Genomic DNA, 22,296 nt, shown 5'->3' on the forward strand with positions numbered 1-22,296 from the left:
CTCTTATAAAAATTAACTACATTAAAATTGAATACTCTGATAAGAAAATCTTAAAATCGGAGGACATCGAAAATCTGAGGAAAACATGAGTGAATTTGATTTAAATTCTACATTACTTAGTAATTCAAATAATAATCTAAATTAAATGTAGATTAACAGTTTGAGCGCATCATCTATACATATAATAAAATCGTAGGAAAGTCAAAACTGTACATTGAATATTTTTTTAAAAGAATACATAATCCATGATCTATAATCGATATAGAAGCCAAAAACATAGTTTTTAGAATTTTTGTCTGTTTGTCTGTTTGTCTGTTTGTCTGTATGTTTGTCCAGGCTAATCTCGAAAAGTACTGCATAGATTGACTTCAAATTTTGCATGAATATTACTAACAGGTCGAGTGAGGCTTTTTTAAACATATTATCATGCTATCACCTCCGGGGGAGGAGCTGTGAACCTTTTTTTTTCTTACGTATTCCGTATATTACGACAGCGTACAATCTAAAGACTCATGTTTAAATGTTGGTTTCGGGTAAGCCATGCTATTATCTAGCTTTACACAATAAAAACTATGTCATTTACGTAATTTGGGCAGAGAATCAGTTTAATGAATTTATTAGTATACAAATTTGAAACAGCGCCATCTATGAGATTTCGTAAAAATCAAATCAATTTACATGTTAACACTACTGGACACAATGTTAAAAATTAATAATTTAAATATAATTATGTTATTTATTTTATTTAACTCTTTAACCCATATCTTCCCTTCCCTATAAGGTGCGCTTATAATTCGTGTGAACTGTGAATATACTACATTTTTAAAAGTGAGGGTAGATGTTTATTATTTTAAGTCAAACTAGACACCATTACAGTTAATCTAATATTGATTGTGTTCATTGGTTACATTTTTAAAAATCTTCGTATTTTAAAAATTCGATAACGAGGCGGGACTCGAACCAGCATTCTTTAGTGGTCGAATTTTTTCTATTCTTTATAAATTTATTGTTTATGAATTTATATTTATAAACAATAATACAAAAAGGTTAGTTTGTTGATAATTATTATTCCTTCATCATTTACATGTTGTAAGTAAAAATATACTTTGACTGTTAATACTTTTGTTCAGTATTTACCTGTATGATTATTGCTTGGTAATTAATATATTTTCATGTCGTATACCTAATTAAAAACATAAGTTTGATGTGAAACTAGCTGGATTTATTTTTACACACTCACAGTCTTATATTTTGTGTTAATGTTAAAATAGTATTAATAGTGTACAAATCATAATATTTTTTCACAATTAAAAATATTTCCTTTTTTTTGATGGTGTTGGCATCGAATTAAACCGCGCTGTCGTTTCGTTCACGTAAAATGAAGTTATGAGGATGTAGCCGCCTCAACTTACGGAAACGAGAGTAACCTGAGTTGTCTGTTAGTTATTGTATAGTCGAATTTAACGTTACATGGAAATTGGAATCTAATTATATGTATACTTATATACTTATATTAAATCTGTAGAGGTCAATTCTGTACATGAAATATATTTCCTAAATAACTATCACGAGATGATTAGGGATCGACACTGACGCCAAAAATTTTTCCGTCTGTCTGTCTGTATAACCGTTATAGAACCAAAAACTACTCGACGGATTTAAACGAAACTTGGTACAATTATTTTTCATATTCGTGAGCAGAGCAGTAACTCCATTTTTAAGCTTTCGTCGCGTGTGCAACCTACGGGTTAAAGCTACACAGAAATCAAGTATGAAAGAAATGTTCTCCATATTATATAAAAAATATCTCCCGACATCATAAATGTCTATCTTTTATGGTTGAGCTTAGGAGTTCAGAGCTTTCTGATTATATTTGTCTACTAGCTGTGCCCGCGACTTCGTCCGCGTGGAATAGTGACTATGGGACCTATGACCATGGGCTCAGGGTGGGGCAAGAATAATTGTTTTTATTTTCATGCTTCCACTCCCACGCCCACTCCCAGGCCCACGCCAACGCCCACGCCCACTCTTCCTACACTTCACAATTGGTACCTACCAGATCAAAGCCAGGGTAAGCGCCCCACCCAGCCCCACCGTGGCTACGCCCATGCTGAATTACTACTTAACATACAATTATTGAGTAAATACGTACTACCATAAATAATTAAAAGAATTGTTATTAAAGTTTCTTACTAAACTGAGCTAAAAAACTTACGTACCAACTTATTAAAGAAAATCAAGAAATGAAATGCCTAACCTATACCAAATAGTTACTACATAATATTGTAATTAAAAATTATGATTAGTATATAATATCGAAAATCAAAAAAAAATGCCTAACTAATTCTACGTAAAATTTATTTTAAATTATGTCATATTATTTTTTAGGAACCAGGGGGGGAGAGGAGCAAATTCTATTTCCTTCCTTTCTTAAATGGATGTTTTTAATAATGTATGGTGTAGCCACTGATCAGCTTAATCGATACTCAATTTTTATCAAATCCAGCAACAAATCCAAATTAGATGTTTCCTGTCTCACGCACGTAACTAAAGGCTGAAGAGAGAGAGAGGGAGCACGTAACTAAACCGTTTAATCGAAGAAAAGTGTATAGAAAAAGGAATAAATAATTTCATAAACTTCCCGACGATCTTTAAAAATAAATTATTAACTATATCATTTTTTTCATTCCCACTTTTACCCCTATGTAGGTATAATAAGTGGATGAACCGATTTTGATACAATTTATCTAAGAACCAGCGTCTGAAAATATGCTGCCTAACAAAAAAAAAGCCGCATCTAATTCGGTTTACCTGTTAGCCAGCTACGGTGCCATAGACAGACACACACACACGCACACACAGAAATACATAGCAGTCAAACACATAACACCCGTCTTTTTGCGTCGGGGGTTAAAAATATAATACGACATAATTTAAAGGACATTTTATGTGGAAAATTTACCTATTAGAAGTAACCATAATGTTAATTTGACCCCGCCCCCCCCCCCTACTACCTCAGCTTACCCCCAAACCCTTGGGGAATTTTGATATGATCATCTGGACATGTAAAGGAATAACTGTAGCGTATAACAGATAAATTACGTTTTATCGTACACTGTACAGTGTACAATAGAATGCCTTAGCAAATGTTCGCCGTGATTACTTATAAATTGTCATAACTTTTTTATTTATGAACCGATTGACATGAATTAAACACTAAATGTTAAATGAAGATTACCACAATACATTAGTGAAAACCGCATCTAAATCGGATAAGCCGTTTCTGAGATTAGCGTGCACAAACATACATACAAACAGACAAAAAAAAATTTAACTAAAGTTTTGGGTTCAAGATCGATTTAATAATAACACCTGCTAATTTTTTTCTACATATTTTCATTGTACAGACATCGCTTTTCCACAATTTTATTATATGTATTGATGATGATGATGATTGATGATTATAACACTCTCAGTCCGTTTCAACTTAATTTTTATTCACTCGCATCAGTGCCACCTAAAAAATCTTTATATCGAAATTCGAGCAAAGATAAGAAAATGAGAAATAAGAGTTCTCAAGGATCGTTAGAGGTAAGAGGCTTACTATTGACCGAAAACAACATGTGTTATGCCGAGAACCTGAAACCGCTTCACAACGAGAATTGCGGCTCACAACTGACCGCGAACGGCATGTACTATCCTGTGAGACCGAAACCTTCACTGAGAGGGTATAACGTCTCACAGCTGACCGCAAATGACATATTTTATCTCGATAATCTGAAATTTTTACTCAATATGAAGACCGTTTGACAAATGATAGGGTGCACCATAATATTATTCGATCTCTTGAAGATGAACATGAGCATAAGCAATGACTAGAGTAGGGACGCGAATATTACCATTATTTGAGACAAGTACGATTAATAAGTTTGTTTAATGAAAGATTAAGAATTGAAACTATTTGGTCTCTTGAAACGGACGAATAGCGAGAGGCCCGTCTTACTGTAGACAGATTTCGAGTCTTAATGACTTAGAGGTAAACATAGAAGATCAATCTACGAATTCGGTGGTGTGGTCCGACAAATATAAAAGTGGGTTTGCTTATAACCTCACAATTGATTACAGATCATCTTCTGTATAGGCGATATTAACGTAGTATGTTCTTTTTGTAATGCTTTAAAGAGGAGTAAGGAGTCGGCTTTCGTTTGAAGATACACCAGAACCTTTGAAATCACTACTTTTAGAGGAACATGTGCAATCTAAACAGTTCTTAGACAATATTCGCTCTTATAGTAGTGCGTTTTAAATGATCCTTTGGTGCTCAACAATTATCAGAGGATCCTTTCATGCTTACTTTTAAGATACAAGGTCAAGTTTATCATTTGATAGGATCCCTTTTGCCTGAAGGCCAACCTAAGTTTCTTCAAATATATTTTGTATTCGACTACAACGAATAGTCGAATACAAGAAATCAATATTTCTCGAATTTAAAATATTACAATTTTTCCTACGGTAGGGCGACGAATGTATTTTCGCATAGTAACGGAGGGGAACTCACGGGGGGTCGAGTGACGCGGGCCACGTACCACAAACATCTACAAACATGCTTAGTTTGTTGTACCGAGCGCGAAAGAAAGTCATCGTGTTTTTAGTAAAATTACTATGTAAACTAACGTAATTTAATACTTAGGTACATATTATATAATGATGCGCTCAAACTGTTAATCTACATTTAATTTAGATTATTATTTGAATTACTAAGTAATGTAGAATTTAAATCAAATTCACTCATGTTTTCCTCAGATTTTCGATGTCCTCCGATTTTAAGATTTTCTTATCAGAGTATTCAATTTTAATGTAGTTAATTTTTATAAGAGACAATTAAGAACATTCAAAAATAAAGTGTCACGTATTTTTTTTAAACGACGAATGACGAAAAACGACGTAATCGCGGACGAAGTCGCGGGCAACAGCTAGTTATATAATATGTACCTAAGTATTAAATTACGTTAGTTTACATAGTAATTTTACTAAAAACACGATGACTTTCTTTCGCGCTCGGTACAACAAACTAAGCATGTTTGTAGATGTTTGTGGTACGTGGCCCGCGTCACTCGACCCCCCGTGAGTTCCCCTCCGTTACTATGCGAAAATACATTCGTCGCCCTACCGTAGGAAAAATTGTAATATTTTAAATTCGAGAAATATTGATTTCTTGTATTCGACTATTCGTTGTAGTCGAATACAAAATATATTTGAAGAAACTTAGGTTGGCCTTCAGGCAAAAGGGATCCTATCAAATGATAAACTTGACCTTGTATCTTAAAAGTAAGCATGAAAGGATCCTCTGATAATTGTTGAGCACCAAAGGATCATTTAAAACGCACTACTATAAGAGCGAATATTGTCTAAGAACTGTTTAGATTGCACATGTTCCTCTAAAAGTAGTGATTTCAAAGGTTCTGGTGTATCTTCAAACGAAAGCCGACTCCTTACTCCTCTTTAAAGCATTACAAAAAGAACATACTACGTTAATATCGCCTATACAGAAGATGATCTGTAATCAATTGTGAGGTTATAAGCAAACCCACTTTTATATTTGTCGGACCACACCACCGAATTCGTAGATTGATCTTCTATGTTTACCTCTAAGTCATTAAGACTCGAAATCTGTCTACAGTAAGACGGGCCTCTCGCTATTCGTCCGTTTCAAGAGACCAAATAGTTTCAATTCTTAATCTTTCATTAAACAAACTTATTAATCGTACTTGTCTCAAATAATGGTAATATTCGCGTCCCTACTCTAGTCATTGCTTATGCTCATGTTCATCTTCAAGAGATCGAATAATATTATGGTGCACCCTATCATTTGTCAAACGGTCTTCATATTGAGTAAAAATTTCAGATTATCGAGATAAAATATGTCATTTGCGGTCAGCTGTGAGACGTTATACCCTCTCAGTGAAGGTTTCGGTCTCACAGGATAGTACATGCCGTTCGCGGTCAGTTGTGAGCCGCAATTCTCGTTGTGAAGCGGTTTCAGGTTCTCGGCATAACACATGTTGTTTTCGGTCAATAGTAAGCCTCTTACCTCTAACGATCCTTGAGAACTCTTATTTCTCATTTTCTTATCTTTGCTCGAATTTCGATATAAAGATTTTTTAGGTGGCACTGATGCGAGTGAATAAAAATTAAGTTGAAACGGACTGAGAGTGTTATAATCATCAATCATCATCATCATCAATACATATAATAAAATTGTGGAAAAGCGATGTCTGTACAATGAAAATATGTAGAAAAAAATTAGCAGGTGTTATTATTAAATCGATCTTGAACCCAAAACTTTAGTTAAATTTTTTTTTGTCTGTTTGTATGTATGTTTGTGCACGCTAATCTCAGAAACGGCTTATCCGATTTAGATGCGGTTTTCACTAATGTATTGTGGTAATCTTCATTTAACATTTAGTGTTTAATTCATGTCAATCGGTTCATAAATAAAAAAGTTATGACAATTTATAAGTAATCACGGCGAACATTTGCTAAGGCATTCTATTGTACACTGTACAGTGTACGATAAAACGTAATTTATCTGTTATACGCTACAGTTATTCCTTTACATGTCCAGATGATCATATCAAAATTCCCCAAGGGTTTGGGGGTAAGCTGAGGTAGTAGGGGGGGGGGGCGGGGTCAAATTAACATTATGGTTACTTCTAATAGGTAAATTTTCCACATAAAATGTCCTTTAAATTATGTCGTATTATATTTTTAACCCCCGACGCAAAAAGACGGGTGTTATGTGTTTGACTGCTATGTATTTCTGTGTGTGCGTGTGTGTGTGTCTGTCTATGGCACCGTAGCTGGCTAACAGGTAAACCGAATTAGATGCGGCTTTTTTTTTGTTAGGCAGCATATTTTCAGACGCTGGTTCTTAGATAAATTGTATCAAAATCGGTTCATCCACTTATTATACCTACATAGGGGTAAAAGTGGGAATGAAAAAAATGATATAGTTAATAATTTATTTTTAAAGATCGTCGGGAAGTTTATGAAATTATTTATTCCTTTTTCTATACACTTTTCTTCGATTAAACGGTTTAGTTACGTGCTCCCTCTCTCTCTCTTCAGCCTTTAGTTACGTGCGTGAGACAGGAAACATCTAATTTGGATTTGTTGCTGGATTTGATAAAAATTGAGTATCGATTAAGCTGATCAGTGGCTACACCATACATTATTAAAAACATCCATTTAAGAAAGGAAGGAAATAGAATTTGCTCCTCTCCCCCCCTGGTTCCTAAAAAATAATATGACATAATTTAAAATAAATTTTACGTAGAATTAGTTAGGCATTTTTTTTTGATTTTCGATATTATATACTAATCATAATTTTTAATTACAATATTATGTAGTAACTATTTGGTATAGGTTAGGCATTTCATTTCTTGATTTTCTTTAATAAGTTGGTACGTAAGTTTTTTAGCTCAGTTTAGTAAGAAACTTTAATAACAATTCTTTTAATTATTTATGGTAGTACGTATTTACTCAATAATTGTATGTTAAGTAGTAATTCAGCATGGGCGTAGCCACGGTGGGGCTGGGTGGGGCGCTTACCCTGGCTTTGATCTGGTAGGTACCAATTGTGAAGTGTAGGAAGAGTGGGCGTGGGCGTTGGCGTGGGCCTGGGAGTGGGCGTGGGAGTGGAAGCATGAAAATAAAAACAATTATTCTTGCCCCACCCTGAGCCCATGGTCATAGGTCCCATAGTCACTATTCCACGCGGACGAAGTCGCGGGCACAGCTAGTAGACAAATATAATCAGAAAGCTCTGAACTCCTAAGCTCAACCATAAAAGATAGACATTTATGATGTCGGGAGATATTTTTTATATAATATGGAGAACATTTCTTTCATACTTGATTTCTGTGTAGCTTTAACCCGTAGGTTGCACACGCGACGAAAGCTTAAAAATGGAGTTACTGCTCTGCTCACGAATATGAAAAATAATTGTACCAAGTTTCGTTTAAATCCGTCGAGTAGTTTTTGGTTCTATAACGGTTATACAGACAGACAGACGGAAAAATTTTTGGCGTCAGTGTCGATCCCTAATCATCTCGTGATAGTTATTTAGGAAATATATTTCATGTACAGAATTGACCTCTACAGATTTAATATAAGTATATAAGTATACATATAATTAGATTCCAATTTCCATGTAACGTTAAATTCGACTATACAATAACTAACAGACAACTCAGGTTACTCTCGTTTCCGTAAGTTGAGGCGGCTACATCCTCATAACTTCATTTTACGTGAACGAAACGACAGCGCGGTTTAATTCGATGCCAACACCATCAAAAAAAAGGAAATATTTTTAATTGTGAAAAAATATTATGATTTGTACACTATTAATACTATTTTAACATTAACACAAAATATAAGACTGTGAGTGTGTAAAAATAAATCCAGCTAGTTTCACATCAAACTTATGTTTTTAATTAGGTATACGACATGAAAATATATTAATTACCAAGCAATAATCATACAGGTAAATACTGAACAAAAGTATTAACAGTCAAAGTATATTTTTACTTACAACATGTAAATGATGAAGGAATAATAATTATCAACAAACTAACCTTTTTGTATTATTGTTTATAAATATAAATTCATAAACAATAAATTTATAAAGAATAGAAAAAATTCGACCACTAAAGAATGCTGGTTCGAGTCCCGCCTCGTTATCGAATTTTTAAAATACGAAGATTTTTAAAAATGTAACCAATGAACACAATCAATATTAGATTAACTGTAATGGTGTCTAGTTTGACTTAAAATAATAAACATCTACCCTCACTTTTAAAAATGTAGTATATTCACAGTTCACACGAATTATAAGCGCACCTTATAGGGAAGGGAAGATATGGGTTAAAGAGTTAAATAAAATAAATAACATAATTATATTTAAATTATTAATTTTTAACATTGTGTCCAGTAGTGTTAACATGTAAATTGATTTGATTTTTACGAAATCTCATAGATGGCGCTGTTTCAAATTTGTATACTAATAAATTCATTAAACTGATTCTCTGCCCAAATTACGTAAATGACATAGTTTTTATTGTGTAAAGCTAGATAATAGCATGGCTTACCCGAAACCAACATTTAAACATGAGTCTTTAGATTGTACGCTGTCGTAATATACGGAATACGTAAGAAAAAAAAAGGTTCACAGCTCCTCCCCCGGAGGTGATAGCATGATAATATGTTTAAAAAAGCCTCACTCGACCTGTTAGTAATATTCATGCAAAATTTGAAGTCAATCTATGCAGTACTTTTCGAGATTAGCCTGGACAAACATACAGACAAACAGACAAACAGACAAACAGACAAACAGACAAAAATTCTAAAAACTATGTTTTTGGCTTCTATATCGATTATAGATCATGGATTATGTATTCTTTTAAAAAAATATTCAATGTACAGTTTTGACTTTCCTACGATTTTATTATATGTATAGATTAATGTAATATTTGCGTAGATATTTGTTAATCAATGACTGCTGAACTGATTTAGATGATGTTTCAATTACGACTGGAATGATTAAAATCTAAAAAGATTCTATATAAGTGTCGCCCTCCGCATATATTGTAAGCTAAGATAAAAACTGCAAAAGAAATCGTATGTTACTCAGGCACGCTTGAGCTTTCTATTGGTGCAAGAAAAAATCAGTTAAACTTTTTCTTGTTTATCCGTTATTAACAACAGCATACAACAATTAATCTTTTCTCTTAACGATACATATTAATGATCGTAGACAAGAATTTAATTATCATTGATAACATACAATTTTAGACTGGTAGTAGGAAATATCAAATAAGTAAGAGATAGCACATTGTATAACTTTAATAAAATATTACTTACTAAATTTTTTTTTTAAACAATAATTTTTTTTTGTACTTTTTCGCAAGCGTTTAAATTTGTAACAATTGCAGCAATAGTAAACTAAATATTTAAAATTTATATATTTTGCACTCGTATTCTACGTAATAAACCTTAATTCGTAAAAACAATTCGTAATAATATAATATGTCATGACGTATGAATTATTAAACAAAGGAATGTGTGTGAACGTAGGTCACTGTTAACTCTTTCACAAGTTCCTACTTAATTCTGATTGCGTATTATATGTGCTTATAAAATTATCACTATATAAGGTGGTACGCGTAAATCATATGCATCAGTTGTTTCTTAGCACTAGACAAAAATGTTCTCCAAGGTACTTTAAATATTATGGCAATATAATAAGTACTTAATATAGGTTAAATTATAAATTTTAATTCATTGTTGTAAAGGCTAACTAGAGATCAGCAATTCTAAAGTTTCAATACCTATAGTATTTAATTGGTACAAAAGTTAAATAGAGTGCTTTTTATTCAGGTCAATAATTTTAATTCTTATTCATTGCAGGTCGCAGTTTTCGCTTTATTCGTTGCCGTTGCGCAATGCAGCGCCATCCACGGAGGCAACTACAACAGCTTCTCCTATGGAGTCTCTGACCCCCACACCGGTGATGTCAAGAGCCAGCACGAGACCCGCGTCGGTGACAACGTGGTCGGCCAATATTCCCTGCTCGAGTCTGACGGTACCCGGCGGACGGTGGACTACGCTGCTGACGCCCACAACGGCTTCAACGCTGTTGTGCGCAAGGACCCCGCTCTGGTCGCCCACTCTGCCGTGGTAGCCGCTCCCGTTGCCGCCGCTCACCTCACCTACTCCGCTCCCGTTGTCGCAAACTCCTACGCGTACGGCGCTAACACCTACGCGTACGGTGCCCACGCCGCTCCCGTTTCTTACGTCCGCGCTGCTCCCGTAGCGTACGCACACGCTGCTCCCGTAGCGTACTCCGCCCACGCTTCCCCCTTGGCCTACAACTCTTACTCTTACGCCGCTGCTCCCGTCGCCTACAACGCATACTCCACCCTTGGTCATGGCTACGGCTATGGCGCCCATGGACTCGCCTATTAGGATTTTGACCCAAAGAATGAAAAGATACCTGTGATGTATTTAAGTCGAAAATAAACAATTTTGTTTATATAACATATTTTTTTTGTTTTATCCTGACAACAAAACATTTCCACTATCTTATTAATATTATTTACTTAACAACAAAACTTCGTATTAAGTTTATATTTTTACAATGAGTACAACAATACTTATAACAGGAATATTAATTTGATATTACCTACTTGTGAACAAATCAGGTGATTGAATTTGTGCGAAATGAATCTGATTTATATTTTTTAATCCAATTTACTTAAGAGAATAGTAAGATTAATTAACATCTTATTATAACGTATTTTTTTAAAGATGATAGCTGAAAGAGCCCCACTCTAAACTTGCAATTATTATTATTTATTATGAATAAGGATTTGTGTTAAAAGTCATTGTAAGACAAAAATACTATTTTGACACAAACTTATTTTACTTTTGACACAAATCCTTATTCATAATAATAAAATCAAGTTTAGAGTGGGGCTCTTTCAGCTGCTATATAGCATCTTTAAAAAAAAATGATCACATCAATCATATAGTATCTATTAAATTATTTTGAATATTAAGATTAATAATATATTCGATTTTTTGTCTAGAATTGAAAGTAAGTTATAAGCGAAAAAGATAATAATGATAACAAAAGAAATGTTGAAAATACAAGAAATAAAAGAAATTTGTGTAATGTTATGCTGTAAAAAATTAATAGCTCACTATAAAAATGTAACCAATGACTACAACCAGCAACTATAACATAAACTTAAACTAAAACATAAAACATAAACTTAAAAATATAGAGCACTACTAGCTTTCCGCCCGCGGCTTCGCCCGCGTTTTCAAAGAAAAACCCGCATAGTTCCCGTTCCCGTGGGATTTCCGGGATAAAATTATCCTATGTGTAAATCTAAGTTACCATCTTTATGTGTGCTAAATTTCATTGTAATCGGTTCAGTAGTATTTGCGTGAAAAAGTAATAAAGATACACATACATATCCATCCTCACAAACTTTCGCATTTATAATAATACTAGCTTTCCGCCCGCGGCTTCTCCCGCTTTGTCTAAAACATAATAAATTATATACTAAAACCTTCCTCTTGAATCACTCTATCTATTAAAAAAAAACCGCATCAAAATCCGTTGCGTAGTTCAATCAAAAACAATAATAAATGTCATTGATTTAAAAATTATTTTAAATTATATACTGTGAATTGTGATTAATTGGTAAAAGTATTCATGAACTTTGGATGAAGGACGTTCATGATTGGATGTTTGCGTATTACCTATTAGTTCCGCGACTAATGTATAATAATATAATCGGTTTTTATCACGACGGTCTGTGAGAATTTTCGAGCCGAAATTAATCGAGCAATAATACAAAAAAAAGATCATGTTACTCGGAAAAATGATTTCCTATTTTATATATATTCTATATTTATAGTTTAACAACTTTTAACATTGCGTGAAAACTGAAAAGATTATTGCAGCAAATAAAAAAAAGAAACAGTCCTACACATTTACCATTGAATGGTAATTACTAGACATCGGATTATATGCACTAACAAAATGCCAAAATATGCATGCAAATATGCACTAAAAAAGGCCGAAATATGCACTAAAAACGACTGATATGCCTAAAATATGCACAATACAAAATCAAAAAACCTTTATTATTTTATATATTTAAATCAAAGATTGTACAAATACAGTGAAATTTACATGAAATTTAGTTTAGTTTTTGTGCCAATATACAATTAGGCATTTTTACTTAATTTTCGAGCGCAAATTTGTGACGTTTGTCACCCGCGAGCCCAGTGTTGCCACCTTAGACCTTACCGGGCTAAATCTAGCCCTTTTTTGAAATTCAACCCATGTTTTAAGTTTTAGGGTAATCTAGCCCTATTTTGAATGGCTCAAAATTTACTTAAAATGGAGCCCATTTTGTAATTTTTCGCCATTTTACCATGCCAAAATAGGGTTTGTTTACTCGCTGAGCGTTCTGATTGGCTAATAAAGGTTAGTCGACCAATCAAAACTCCCGTTACATAACGAAATATGCACGATTGGGGAAAAAGGCTAAAATATGCACTAACGCCGTAATTAGAGAGTTTTATGCATTTGCATATGCAAATATGCAAATGCATATAATCCGATGTCTAGTAATTACTAACCAATTCTCCAAAGCTGTGTTTATATTTAATTTTTAATCAATAAATTTAACGAAGCTTTAATAAATCTATGTTACTTGTTTTAAGTTTTATGACAGGTGATCCAATTTATTTATTATGGGTAATGGGTAATTTATTTGAGGTGACTTTCAATGATTCATAGAGCAGGTAGTATACAACGATTTTATTTTATTGCGCTGTGATTTGATATTTCTAAATTATCTTTGATATCATTATGATTGTATCACAGATACGATTATTACCAAAGCGGTACTTTGACTACCGTTCCAAAGTTTTAAGTAGTTTTATTAGCTTCACCTGTATGTTTGTATGTAACAGACTCCTATCGACTAGATTTGACCATTAAATATTTAAGATTTGATTAAAACTTTGAATACTTATCAAGGATCGATGACAATACAACAATTTCATGAGGTTATGCGTACTTTTTTTATTTCTATAACTTTTTTTAATATTAGGTATTTAAGTAAAGTGATACAGGTATAATATTATCCAACAGGAAACTTAATTTAAGTGATACCTATCAGTATTGGTTGTTTTGTAGTTCTCTGCAATAAAAAATAACCATAAAAAAGAAAACTAAATTGGAGTAAAATTGTATTCTCCAATAATTTTTGTAAAATGATTTAATATTAACTACATGTTTTATAGTATAGAATATTGCGTGGGAACATGTTCCTCATTAATTACAAACAGAGGCAGTTTTAATGGCAGTACATTCAACAGAACTGCATAAGCATAAAGTATCTCTCAACAATAATGATAATGTCAACAATTTTCAATTGCAAGCTTCAACATCGCGAATACTAGCTTTTCTTCCATGGTTTCACTCATCGTAATTGTGCGAAAGCTCAAATTTCGGTGTCGGTTAAAAATAGCTTTTCAAAAGTTCTAGAAATCTATCATATAAACTAGAGGTACGGCCCGGTTTCGCCCGTGGTACTAATATCGCCTTTAACAATCAAGATACACGTACATAACAAACGGTGAAATATTGCACGCCTCATAAGCGAAGCGTTGAGGTGGGTACTACTGTCACTTCGCTCAAAACATCTGATTTTTCAAACTTAAAATGTCTTTATGTATCATACATTGCACTTGTAAGATAATACATACACACACATATTAAGAAAAAACACTATTTTTAACGTTCATGATATTTTTGATGTCATTTTTGCTATTTAAACTAGTTAAAAAACAGTTTAAAAAAGTTCTGTCTTGGACGTCCGTGTGTCTGTATGTGCGGATCCTTTTTCTTGTTAACACGATAGCGACCGAAATACTTTACTAATCGAGTCTTTTTTTTTCTCTTACGCTTGAGTATGCTCAGGAATAGAACCCTTTCATTTTTCAGGGTCTGATTCGATGTGGTTTAATTGTTATTAAATAAACAAAAATAATAATTAATAAATATTTATTAAAAAAAAATTATGAGGCGTGCACTTTTGGATTTTCCAAATTATTTTTTTAATTGGTCCAGTAATTCCAGACATTAGAGCTATTACGCACTGTCGACCAGTCGCCGGCGACTGTGACTTACTATAGTTTAAATAGGGGCTTGCGCACTTAGTCGTCAGTCGTCCAGGAGTATGTCGTAATTACCATAATAGGTACAAGCTTTTATTGGCTTTTATAATATTACTAGCGGTCCGCCCCGGCTTCGCCCGTGGTACGTATGAAAAATAGATGTTGGCCGATTCTCAGACTTACCCGATATGCACAGAAAATTTCATGAGAATCGGTCCACCCGTTTCGGAGGAGTATGCAGACTAACATTGTGACACGAGAATTTTATATATAAGATTAGTACTTCAAAACGCTTTGTTTGCTTTCACAATACAACATTTAGTGTTTGCCAACAACTTGAACTATATTCTTTAGTAATATACTTTACGTGAGCAAACTTTTTAGTAGATTGTTTAAAAGTTTAAAATTTTAATACGAGCTTATACCTATTTGAACTTTAAATGTTGCGGTAAGATATTGAAATGGTTAATCTGTTTTTCATGTCCTTAAACTTTTGTAATTAAAGCAAATCAATAAAAAATTCTAATAAACAACAGAGTTAAACTTTCCGTTAAGCATGTCCTCTACAAAAATCTGTATATATCTGTATCTGTATATTTCAAATATAACCTACATGTTTATTCTCTGTATTATTAAAGATATAATAATTTTTTAATTGGTGTTAATGTTACAATTAAACACAAGCATTATGTACACAATAAATCTTTACACATTTATTTCACATCACAGCAGTTTCATTCATAACATATCGTCAGAATTATTAAATACGTAGTTACATAAATTAGTTCCTAGGTCAGTGTTTAGTAATGTAAGCCGAGTCCGTGAGCGCCAAGGCCGTGAGCGCCAAAGCCGTGAGCGCCGTATCCATGGGCGAGGGGGGCGGCATAGGCAGCTCCGTACCCGTGAGCGAGGGGAGCGGCGTAAGCGGCGCCGTGAGCGAGAGGACCAGCGGCGTAGGCGAGGGGAGCGGCGTGAGCGACGACTCCTCCATGAGCCACTGAGGTAGAGTGAGCGGAGTAGGACACGGATGGGCCAGCAACAGCCACGGGGGCGGCGTGAGCGACGGCTACTGGGGCGACACGGGCAGCGTAAGCCGCTGGGGCGTATGCGGCGTACGCGGCGGGAGCGGCGTGGGCCACGGGAGCGGCGACAACAGCGGGAGCGTGGGCAACGTGACCGATCAGGGCTGGGTCTTTGCGGACGACAGCGTTGAATCCAGAGTGAGCGTCAGCGGCGTAGTCTACGGTACGGCGGGTGCCATCAGACTCCAAGAGGGAGTATTGGCCGACCACGTTGTCGCCGACGCGGGTCTCGTGCTGGCTCTTGACATCACCGGTGTGGGGGTCAGACACTCCATAGGAGAAGCTTGTGTAGTCTCCATGGATAGCGCTGCCCTGGGCAGCAGCTACTAAGACGGCGAGGACGAAGAACTGTTAACAAAAACAAAACACGTTAGAGCACAATGCTTTAACCGAACAATCACTTTCTAATCGACAAAATTCACTTTAACCCAACCCACCTTAGCTGCCATTTTGAGGTGTGTGTTTAACTGCACAGTGGACTGTGAATGCTAAGTCCTGGCTGTGTTGGGCTTTTATACGGGTCCTGAACAATCATTTGGCGCTATTAATAGGAAATAAATGACAGGTCCACGCTCTAGGTCAAGCGAAGTGAATGTTTTTTAGAGTTCAATTTCGTCAGGCACAATTATTTGCTATGCGGAACTAACCGGACCACGGCTTGGCCGCGGATATTGTACAGACATTAGTATTGATAATTTATAGGAAACAATAACAATGATTTGTTACATACGTGGTTTATTGGTTTATGTTATCGACGATTAATGTGAAATATGATCGCTTAGAACGAGCGAGCTTTAAACATCGCATTATGATTTAACATCAAGTTAAAGTATAAACAGTAAACAGCGTACTATATTACTATAAAATAAATAAACAATGTGTTAACAAATTAAATTTTAGATCTTTCATACTATAAATATATTAAAGAACGATAGATATAGAGCCAAATCAGATCTATATCATTTGAATCTTTTTTACTGCATGTATTTCTAGGTAACTTTTATTTTGAGTCAAGTTAAAAAGATTCCGCGTTGTATAGTTATTTTTTTTTGTTATATAGTAGGTACCTAGTTGAAAGAATAATATAGGATAGGCTTAATAAAACAAATAAATGGACGGACATATCGGTAATTTATTTACATTATTTACAATAATACAGATGGACTGGTTTGAGCAAATGAGAATTTTGACCTAAAATTATTCGGTGTGATGACTTAGTGGATGCGGTTGTACGCGAAGGGAGCGGCGTAGGCGTAGGATCCGAACCTGTAAGCGTAGGGGTAAGTGGCAACTGAGAGGGGCAGGGGGGCGGCAATGGGGGCAATAGGGGCAGCGATAAAAGCAGGGTCTTTCCGTACAAGAGCGTTGAAGCCCTCAGCGCCAGCAGTGTAGTCGACCGTCCGCTGGGTGCCGTCGGATTCCAGAAGACCGTATTGTCCCTGCACCCGGTCACCAGCGCGGGTCTCGAACTGGTGTTTGAAGTCACCAGTGTAAGGGTCTGCTACTCCGTAAGAGAAGCTGGAGAAATCAGCGGCGCTGGCGGCGGCCAACAGGGCGAAAAGGAACACGCACTGTAGACAAAATAATTGGTAAAGTTAGATGATGTTTTATAGGTATAACGTACTTAAATAAATATTTAACAATGCTTAGAGGAAACTTGAAGCTTTGCACTTGTGATATAAATGGAGATTGTATGTAAAAACTGATCAATTAATTAAATTGTAGAAACAATAGTTTTAAAAATAATTCGGATGCTTATTTCTTACCTTCGCAACCATTTTGAAGATTATTGGAGAGGTTGTGACTACGTTGATGAGTCCTGAATGATGTCTCCAGTAAGCTGCACTACCCTTTTATATCATCCAAATATCAGCCCAGATCCAGATGGACCAGTTTGAAGAAATTCAGGAAATGAATAAAAGTCAAGTTCATTGGGCCGATGCACTTTATAAAAATGTCTCAGTGCATATTGTTTATCAGTACCTTTCTACTTAACAAGCCCTACGCCCTTGATCATAGTTTATTGCCAGTAAAAGTGAAATAACAAAACATAAAACGATATATAAACGCGTGGTGTTCGTGAATTAGACTCATTTGATTGCGGTGGAACAAAATTACTATTCCCAACACTTGGGCTTATTTATGTAGACGTAAATAAGCAAGTATACGTTTAAAATAAAATTGGTTATTAAGCTTCTTAATGAGGCATGAAGTTGGCGTAGTTTTGCCAATATTACACTCGCAAATTATCTTTACAGACCAGTGTTTCTTAAGTGCCAAATGGGCTAGGTACGTGATATCTGATAAAATGTTGACTATTCTATGGACAGTTCAAATGTAGACATGCTATTTGAATTCACAAGACATGCTAAATATTTCAACATTGTAACTGTCATTAAATTGGAAAACTATTTAGTAAGCGATGGAATGTAAACCGATGCTTTGTGACTATTTTGGATTTCCTAAAGTAACGTTGGTACATAAAGAGCAATGAAATGTTTGGTAGAACTGATTATCCATCATTAAGGAACAGCTTTGTTCTGTAAAATCATAATTATAAACCAAGGCTCATTTGTAACCAGCACATAAACACTGCTACTAATAAGTTATGTACCTATAAGCTTGCATGTGAAAGCTTTTTGTTATCTTAATCTTAATCTTAATACTATTATAAAGGCGAAAGTTTGTATGGATGTATGGATGTATGGATGTATGGATGTATGGATGTATGGATGTTTGTTACTCTTTCACGTAAAAACTTCTGAATCGATTACAATGAAATTTAGCACACATATAGAGGGTAACTTGGATTAACACATAGGATAGGTTTTATCCCGGAAATCCCACGGGAACAGGAACTATGCGGGTTTTCCTTTGAAAACGCGGGCGAAGCCGCGGGCGGAAATCTAGTTGTTTTATATTTATTTGGTTTTAAATCTAATTCTTCTTCTAAATTATGGAACACGGAAGATTGAGAAAATTAGGTAATCTGAATGTCAAAACTTTGTAAGTAGGCGCCCATTGCATAAATGTTCCTGCCCTGATTTGCATAAAACTTTACCTTTGTAAATGAAAGGTGGTCTGAGCCCACTTTAGTTGGCTTACCTAATGAATAACTTTTGAAATAATGAAGTTTTTAGGACACTTAGCCATTATGAAGCACTATTGATGTTAAATTGGGTTAATTAGTAGCAGAAGTACGTTTCCAAAATGGAAAGAAGCTCCACAATTTTAATTATTTTTTAAAAATAAAAGTGTCTTTTATCAAACGTTCTAAAAATTAACGAGTTCTATTCACTGATAGAAATAATAAATAATAATAATAATCTTTGTATATTTTATAAAAAGGGATTATTATGAGAAAATCAACAGTCAAGAAAAAACAATCAATCCTGTATAGAAGCATTTAGAAAAATCGACATAGATAGCTATTTCGATATTGTAGCTTGATTTGTAAAACAATGTAAATCTATTAACCAATAAGTTATTTTAACCTATTGTTTTATCTTGGACATTCCAGCTCATTTGTCGTCCACGATCTGAGATAATGCGATCAAAGGGATTTTGTGAAAAAACTGTAAGGCGCTCGCGTCAATTGTTGCACGGTTCGTTAGGCGATGAGGTAAATATCGTGTAAAAGTTCAATTATTATTAGCATTAAACATGTTTGTGGTACAACGCCTTTGATATGATTGATGTGTTTCGTTGTAACATCATCATCATCAGTGTATATTTGTTCTCACTGCAAGGACACGGGCCTATACTATGAAGGTTGGATAATCTATACATATAATAAAATCGTAGGAAAGTCAAAACTGTACATTGAATATTTTTTTAAAAGAATACATAATCCATGATCTATAATCGATATAGAAGCCAAAAATATAGTTTTTAGAATTTTTGTCTGTTTGTCTGTTTGTCTGTTTGTCTGTATGTTTGACCGAGCTAATCTCGAAAAGTACTGCATAGATTTACTTCAAATTTTGCATGAATATTCCTAAGAGGTCGGGTGAGGATAGTTTAAACATATTATCATGATATCACCTTCGGGGGAGGAGCTGTGAGCCTTTATTTTTCTTACATATTCCGTGTACTACGACAGCGTACAATCTAAAGACTCATGTTTAAATGTTGGTTTCGAGTAAGCCATGCTATTATCTAGCTTTACAAAATAAAAACTATATCATTTACGTAATTTGGGCAGAGAAACAGTTTAATGAATTTAGTAGTATAAAGACAAATCTGAAACAGCGCCATCTATGAGATTTCGTAAAAATCAAATCAATTTACATGTTAACACTACTGAAAATACTGTTGATAATTAATAATTTAAATATAATCATGTTATTTATTTAACTCTTTAACCCATATCTTCCCTTCCCTATAAGGTGCGCTTATATTTCGTGTGAATATACTACATTTTTAAAAGTGAGGGTAGATGTTTATTATTTTAAGTCAAACTAGACACCATTACAATCTCAGAGCAATATTACAATTAATCTAATATTTATTGTGTTCATTGGTTACATTTTTAAAATCTTCGTGTTTTATAAATTTATAAAGAATAGAAAAAATTCGATCACGAGGCGGGACTCGAACCCACATAATTTCGTGATCGAATGTTTCTATTCTTTATAAATTTATATTTATAAAGCATTTGAATTTCATAAAACCAAAAATATCAAATTCAATCTTTGTGTTTTGTGAATTTTCACCATGCGTTCCCACAAAAGGTAAGTTGTTACTTTTATAGGTATTTATTATTTATATGTATAGATAATGATAGCAATTCATGTTTTTTAAAGTGAAACTTTTATTACATAGTCTCAAACTTTTTGGTCTGTGTAGCGCATGTCGCGTGACGGTCGAACCGTACGATAATTATCGTACAAATACGATAATTTTGTGCCTAAGTTTCACTTTTACCGTGGTTTCATAAAACCACACAACATTTTTATTGGTTTTATAAAGGTTTTATATTACACTTTTAGAATGAAATAATAAAATGATGAATTCTTTTTGACTTTTACAAGATTTTGAGGTGCGTTGGGAACAGTAGTTTGTTGATAAAATTTTATTTGTAAGTAGCTTTTTTTATAGATTTACAGTTAACTTTAGATTTTTTATTTACAGATTCAATGTTCATAAAATTATATCGCCTTTGGAAGACGATTTCTGCTGACAATTTTACAACACCACTTGAAAATTGATGATTTGATGATGAAGATAGTGGCAGCGAGGATTAAGTGGAAATTAGTAATCATCCGCTTCGTCAATTTTTGACTGAAGTTAATGTCCAACGTATGGTTCAATCATTGGAAGTATCTCGGGTAATTTTGGAGGATATTTTTCAGGAAGGAGAGAAGGGGCAGCCAACCACATATCAAAGTACTACGTTTTAGTACCGAAAAAAATGTTATTGCCAAATGAAACATAAATTTTGCACTCACAACTGTACAAGTTATGATTTCTATTCTGACTTTGCTGTTATCTGATTATAATATTTATCGTTATGGCTATCGACCGTACTGGGATGAGAGTACATGATATACTCATCATCCAGGATTGCATAGAGCATTTTCACACTGAAAAAGATGTTTTCTTTGAATCGTAGTTGCTTCATTTATTTATTTTTTTTAATAATTTTACATAATATTTTTTTTTTTTTATTTTTTTTTTTTTATATTTTATGTTTTATATTTGCCCATTTTCATTATATTTTATAAATAAAATGGAACCAACATAACTTTGTTGTGTATCATTTCTTCATTAATAACCCGTAGGCATATTTTCCAAGCGCCCCATTTAAGGTACGGTCCTGAAATTTTAATGTATACTTTTGCCTAATATAAGATCAAGCTCATTTTTAGATGAAAATAACAAAGAGAACTTATTTATTAAAATTTAGTAGATAAAAGAAATTATGTTACGATTTTATAAGAAAACACAGTATATTTATTAGGCGGCGGTGATTTTCCAGGCAAAAGATATTCATCAGCTCAATAAAATTGAATAGTATGTTGTTAGTTATTCTTTAAATTGACAATTGTAATGAGCATTTCCGCAAGCAAGTTGTATCGTAGTTTAGATATATCATAGTTTTGACACATTAAAGTTCCAACAAAACCCTCAAATTTTTGAGCAGAGTTGAGCAAGATAATTTAAAAAACGTGCTGTGTTAAGTATTATAGAAAAGGTTAGTTCGTTGATAATTATTATTTCTTCATCATTTACATGTTGTTAAATGTTAGTAAAAATAAACTTTGACTGTTAATACTTTTGTTCAGTAAGTATTTACCTGTATGATTATTGCTTGGTAATTAATATGTATATTTTCATGTCGTATAGCTAATTATAAACATAAGTGTGATGTGAAACTAGCTGGATTTATTTTTACACACTCACAGCCATATATTTTATATTAAAATAGTGTTAATAGTGTAAATCATAA

General features: G+C 33.9%; 3 protein-coding genes across 3 annotated transcripts; 1 reads left to right on the forward strand and 2 right to left on the reverse strand.

The window, feature by feature from the left end:
- The first annotated feature begins 10,220 nt into the window (after positions 1-10,220).
- On the forward strand, positions 10,221-11,095 carry LOC149910128 (larval cuticle protein A2B-like). The gene is made up of 2 exons (XM_090107309.1): positions 10,221-10,276; positions 10,468-11,095. Exons 1-2 carry the CDS (start codon positions 10,265-10,267, stop codon positions 11,023-11,025), a joined length of 570 nt encoding a protein of 189 aa, XP_089963435.1. The 5' UTR covers positions 10,221-10,264; the 3' UTR covers positions 11,026-11,095.
- Positions 11,096-15,449: 4,354 nt separating this feature from the next.
- On the reverse strand, positions 15,450-16,387 carry LOC149910129 (uncharacterized). Its single transcript, XM_090110666.1, has 2 exons — positions 16,283-16,387; positions 15,450-16,193 (listed from the first exon to the last, which is right to left on the reverse strand). The coding sequence occupies exons 1-2, from the start codon at positions 16,292-16,294 to the stop codon at positions 15,564-15,566; spliced, it is 642 nt and encodes a 213-aa protein (XP_089966792.1). The 5' UTR covers positions 16,295-16,387; the 3' UTR covers positions 15,450-15,563.
- Positions 16,388-16,967: 580 nt separating this feature from the next.
- LOC149910130 (larval/pupal rigid cuticle protein 66-like) lies at positions 16,968-17,878 on the reverse strand. Its single transcript, XM_090107320.1, has 2 exons — positions 17,612-17,878; positions 16,968-17,416 (listed from the first exon to the last, which is right to left on the reverse strand). The coding sequence occupies exons 1-2, from the start codon at positions 17,621-17,623 to the stop codon at positions 17,060-17,062; spliced, it is 369 nt and encodes a 122-aa protein (XP_089963446.1). The 5' UTR covers positions 17,624-17,878; the 3' UTR covers positions 16,968-17,059.
- Positions 17,879-22,296: the final 4,418 nt, after the last annotated feature.

This window comes from Colias eurytheme, chromosome 2 (assembly GCF_061535395.1).
Source record: "Colias eurytheme isolate Ceu_HAF_F1 chromosome 2, ilColEury1 Martin Lab GWU primary, whole genome shotgun sequence".
NCBI classification, from domain to species: domain Eukaryota; kingdom Metazoa; phylum Arthropoda; class Insecta; order Lepidoptera; family Pieridae; genus Colias; species Colias eurytheme.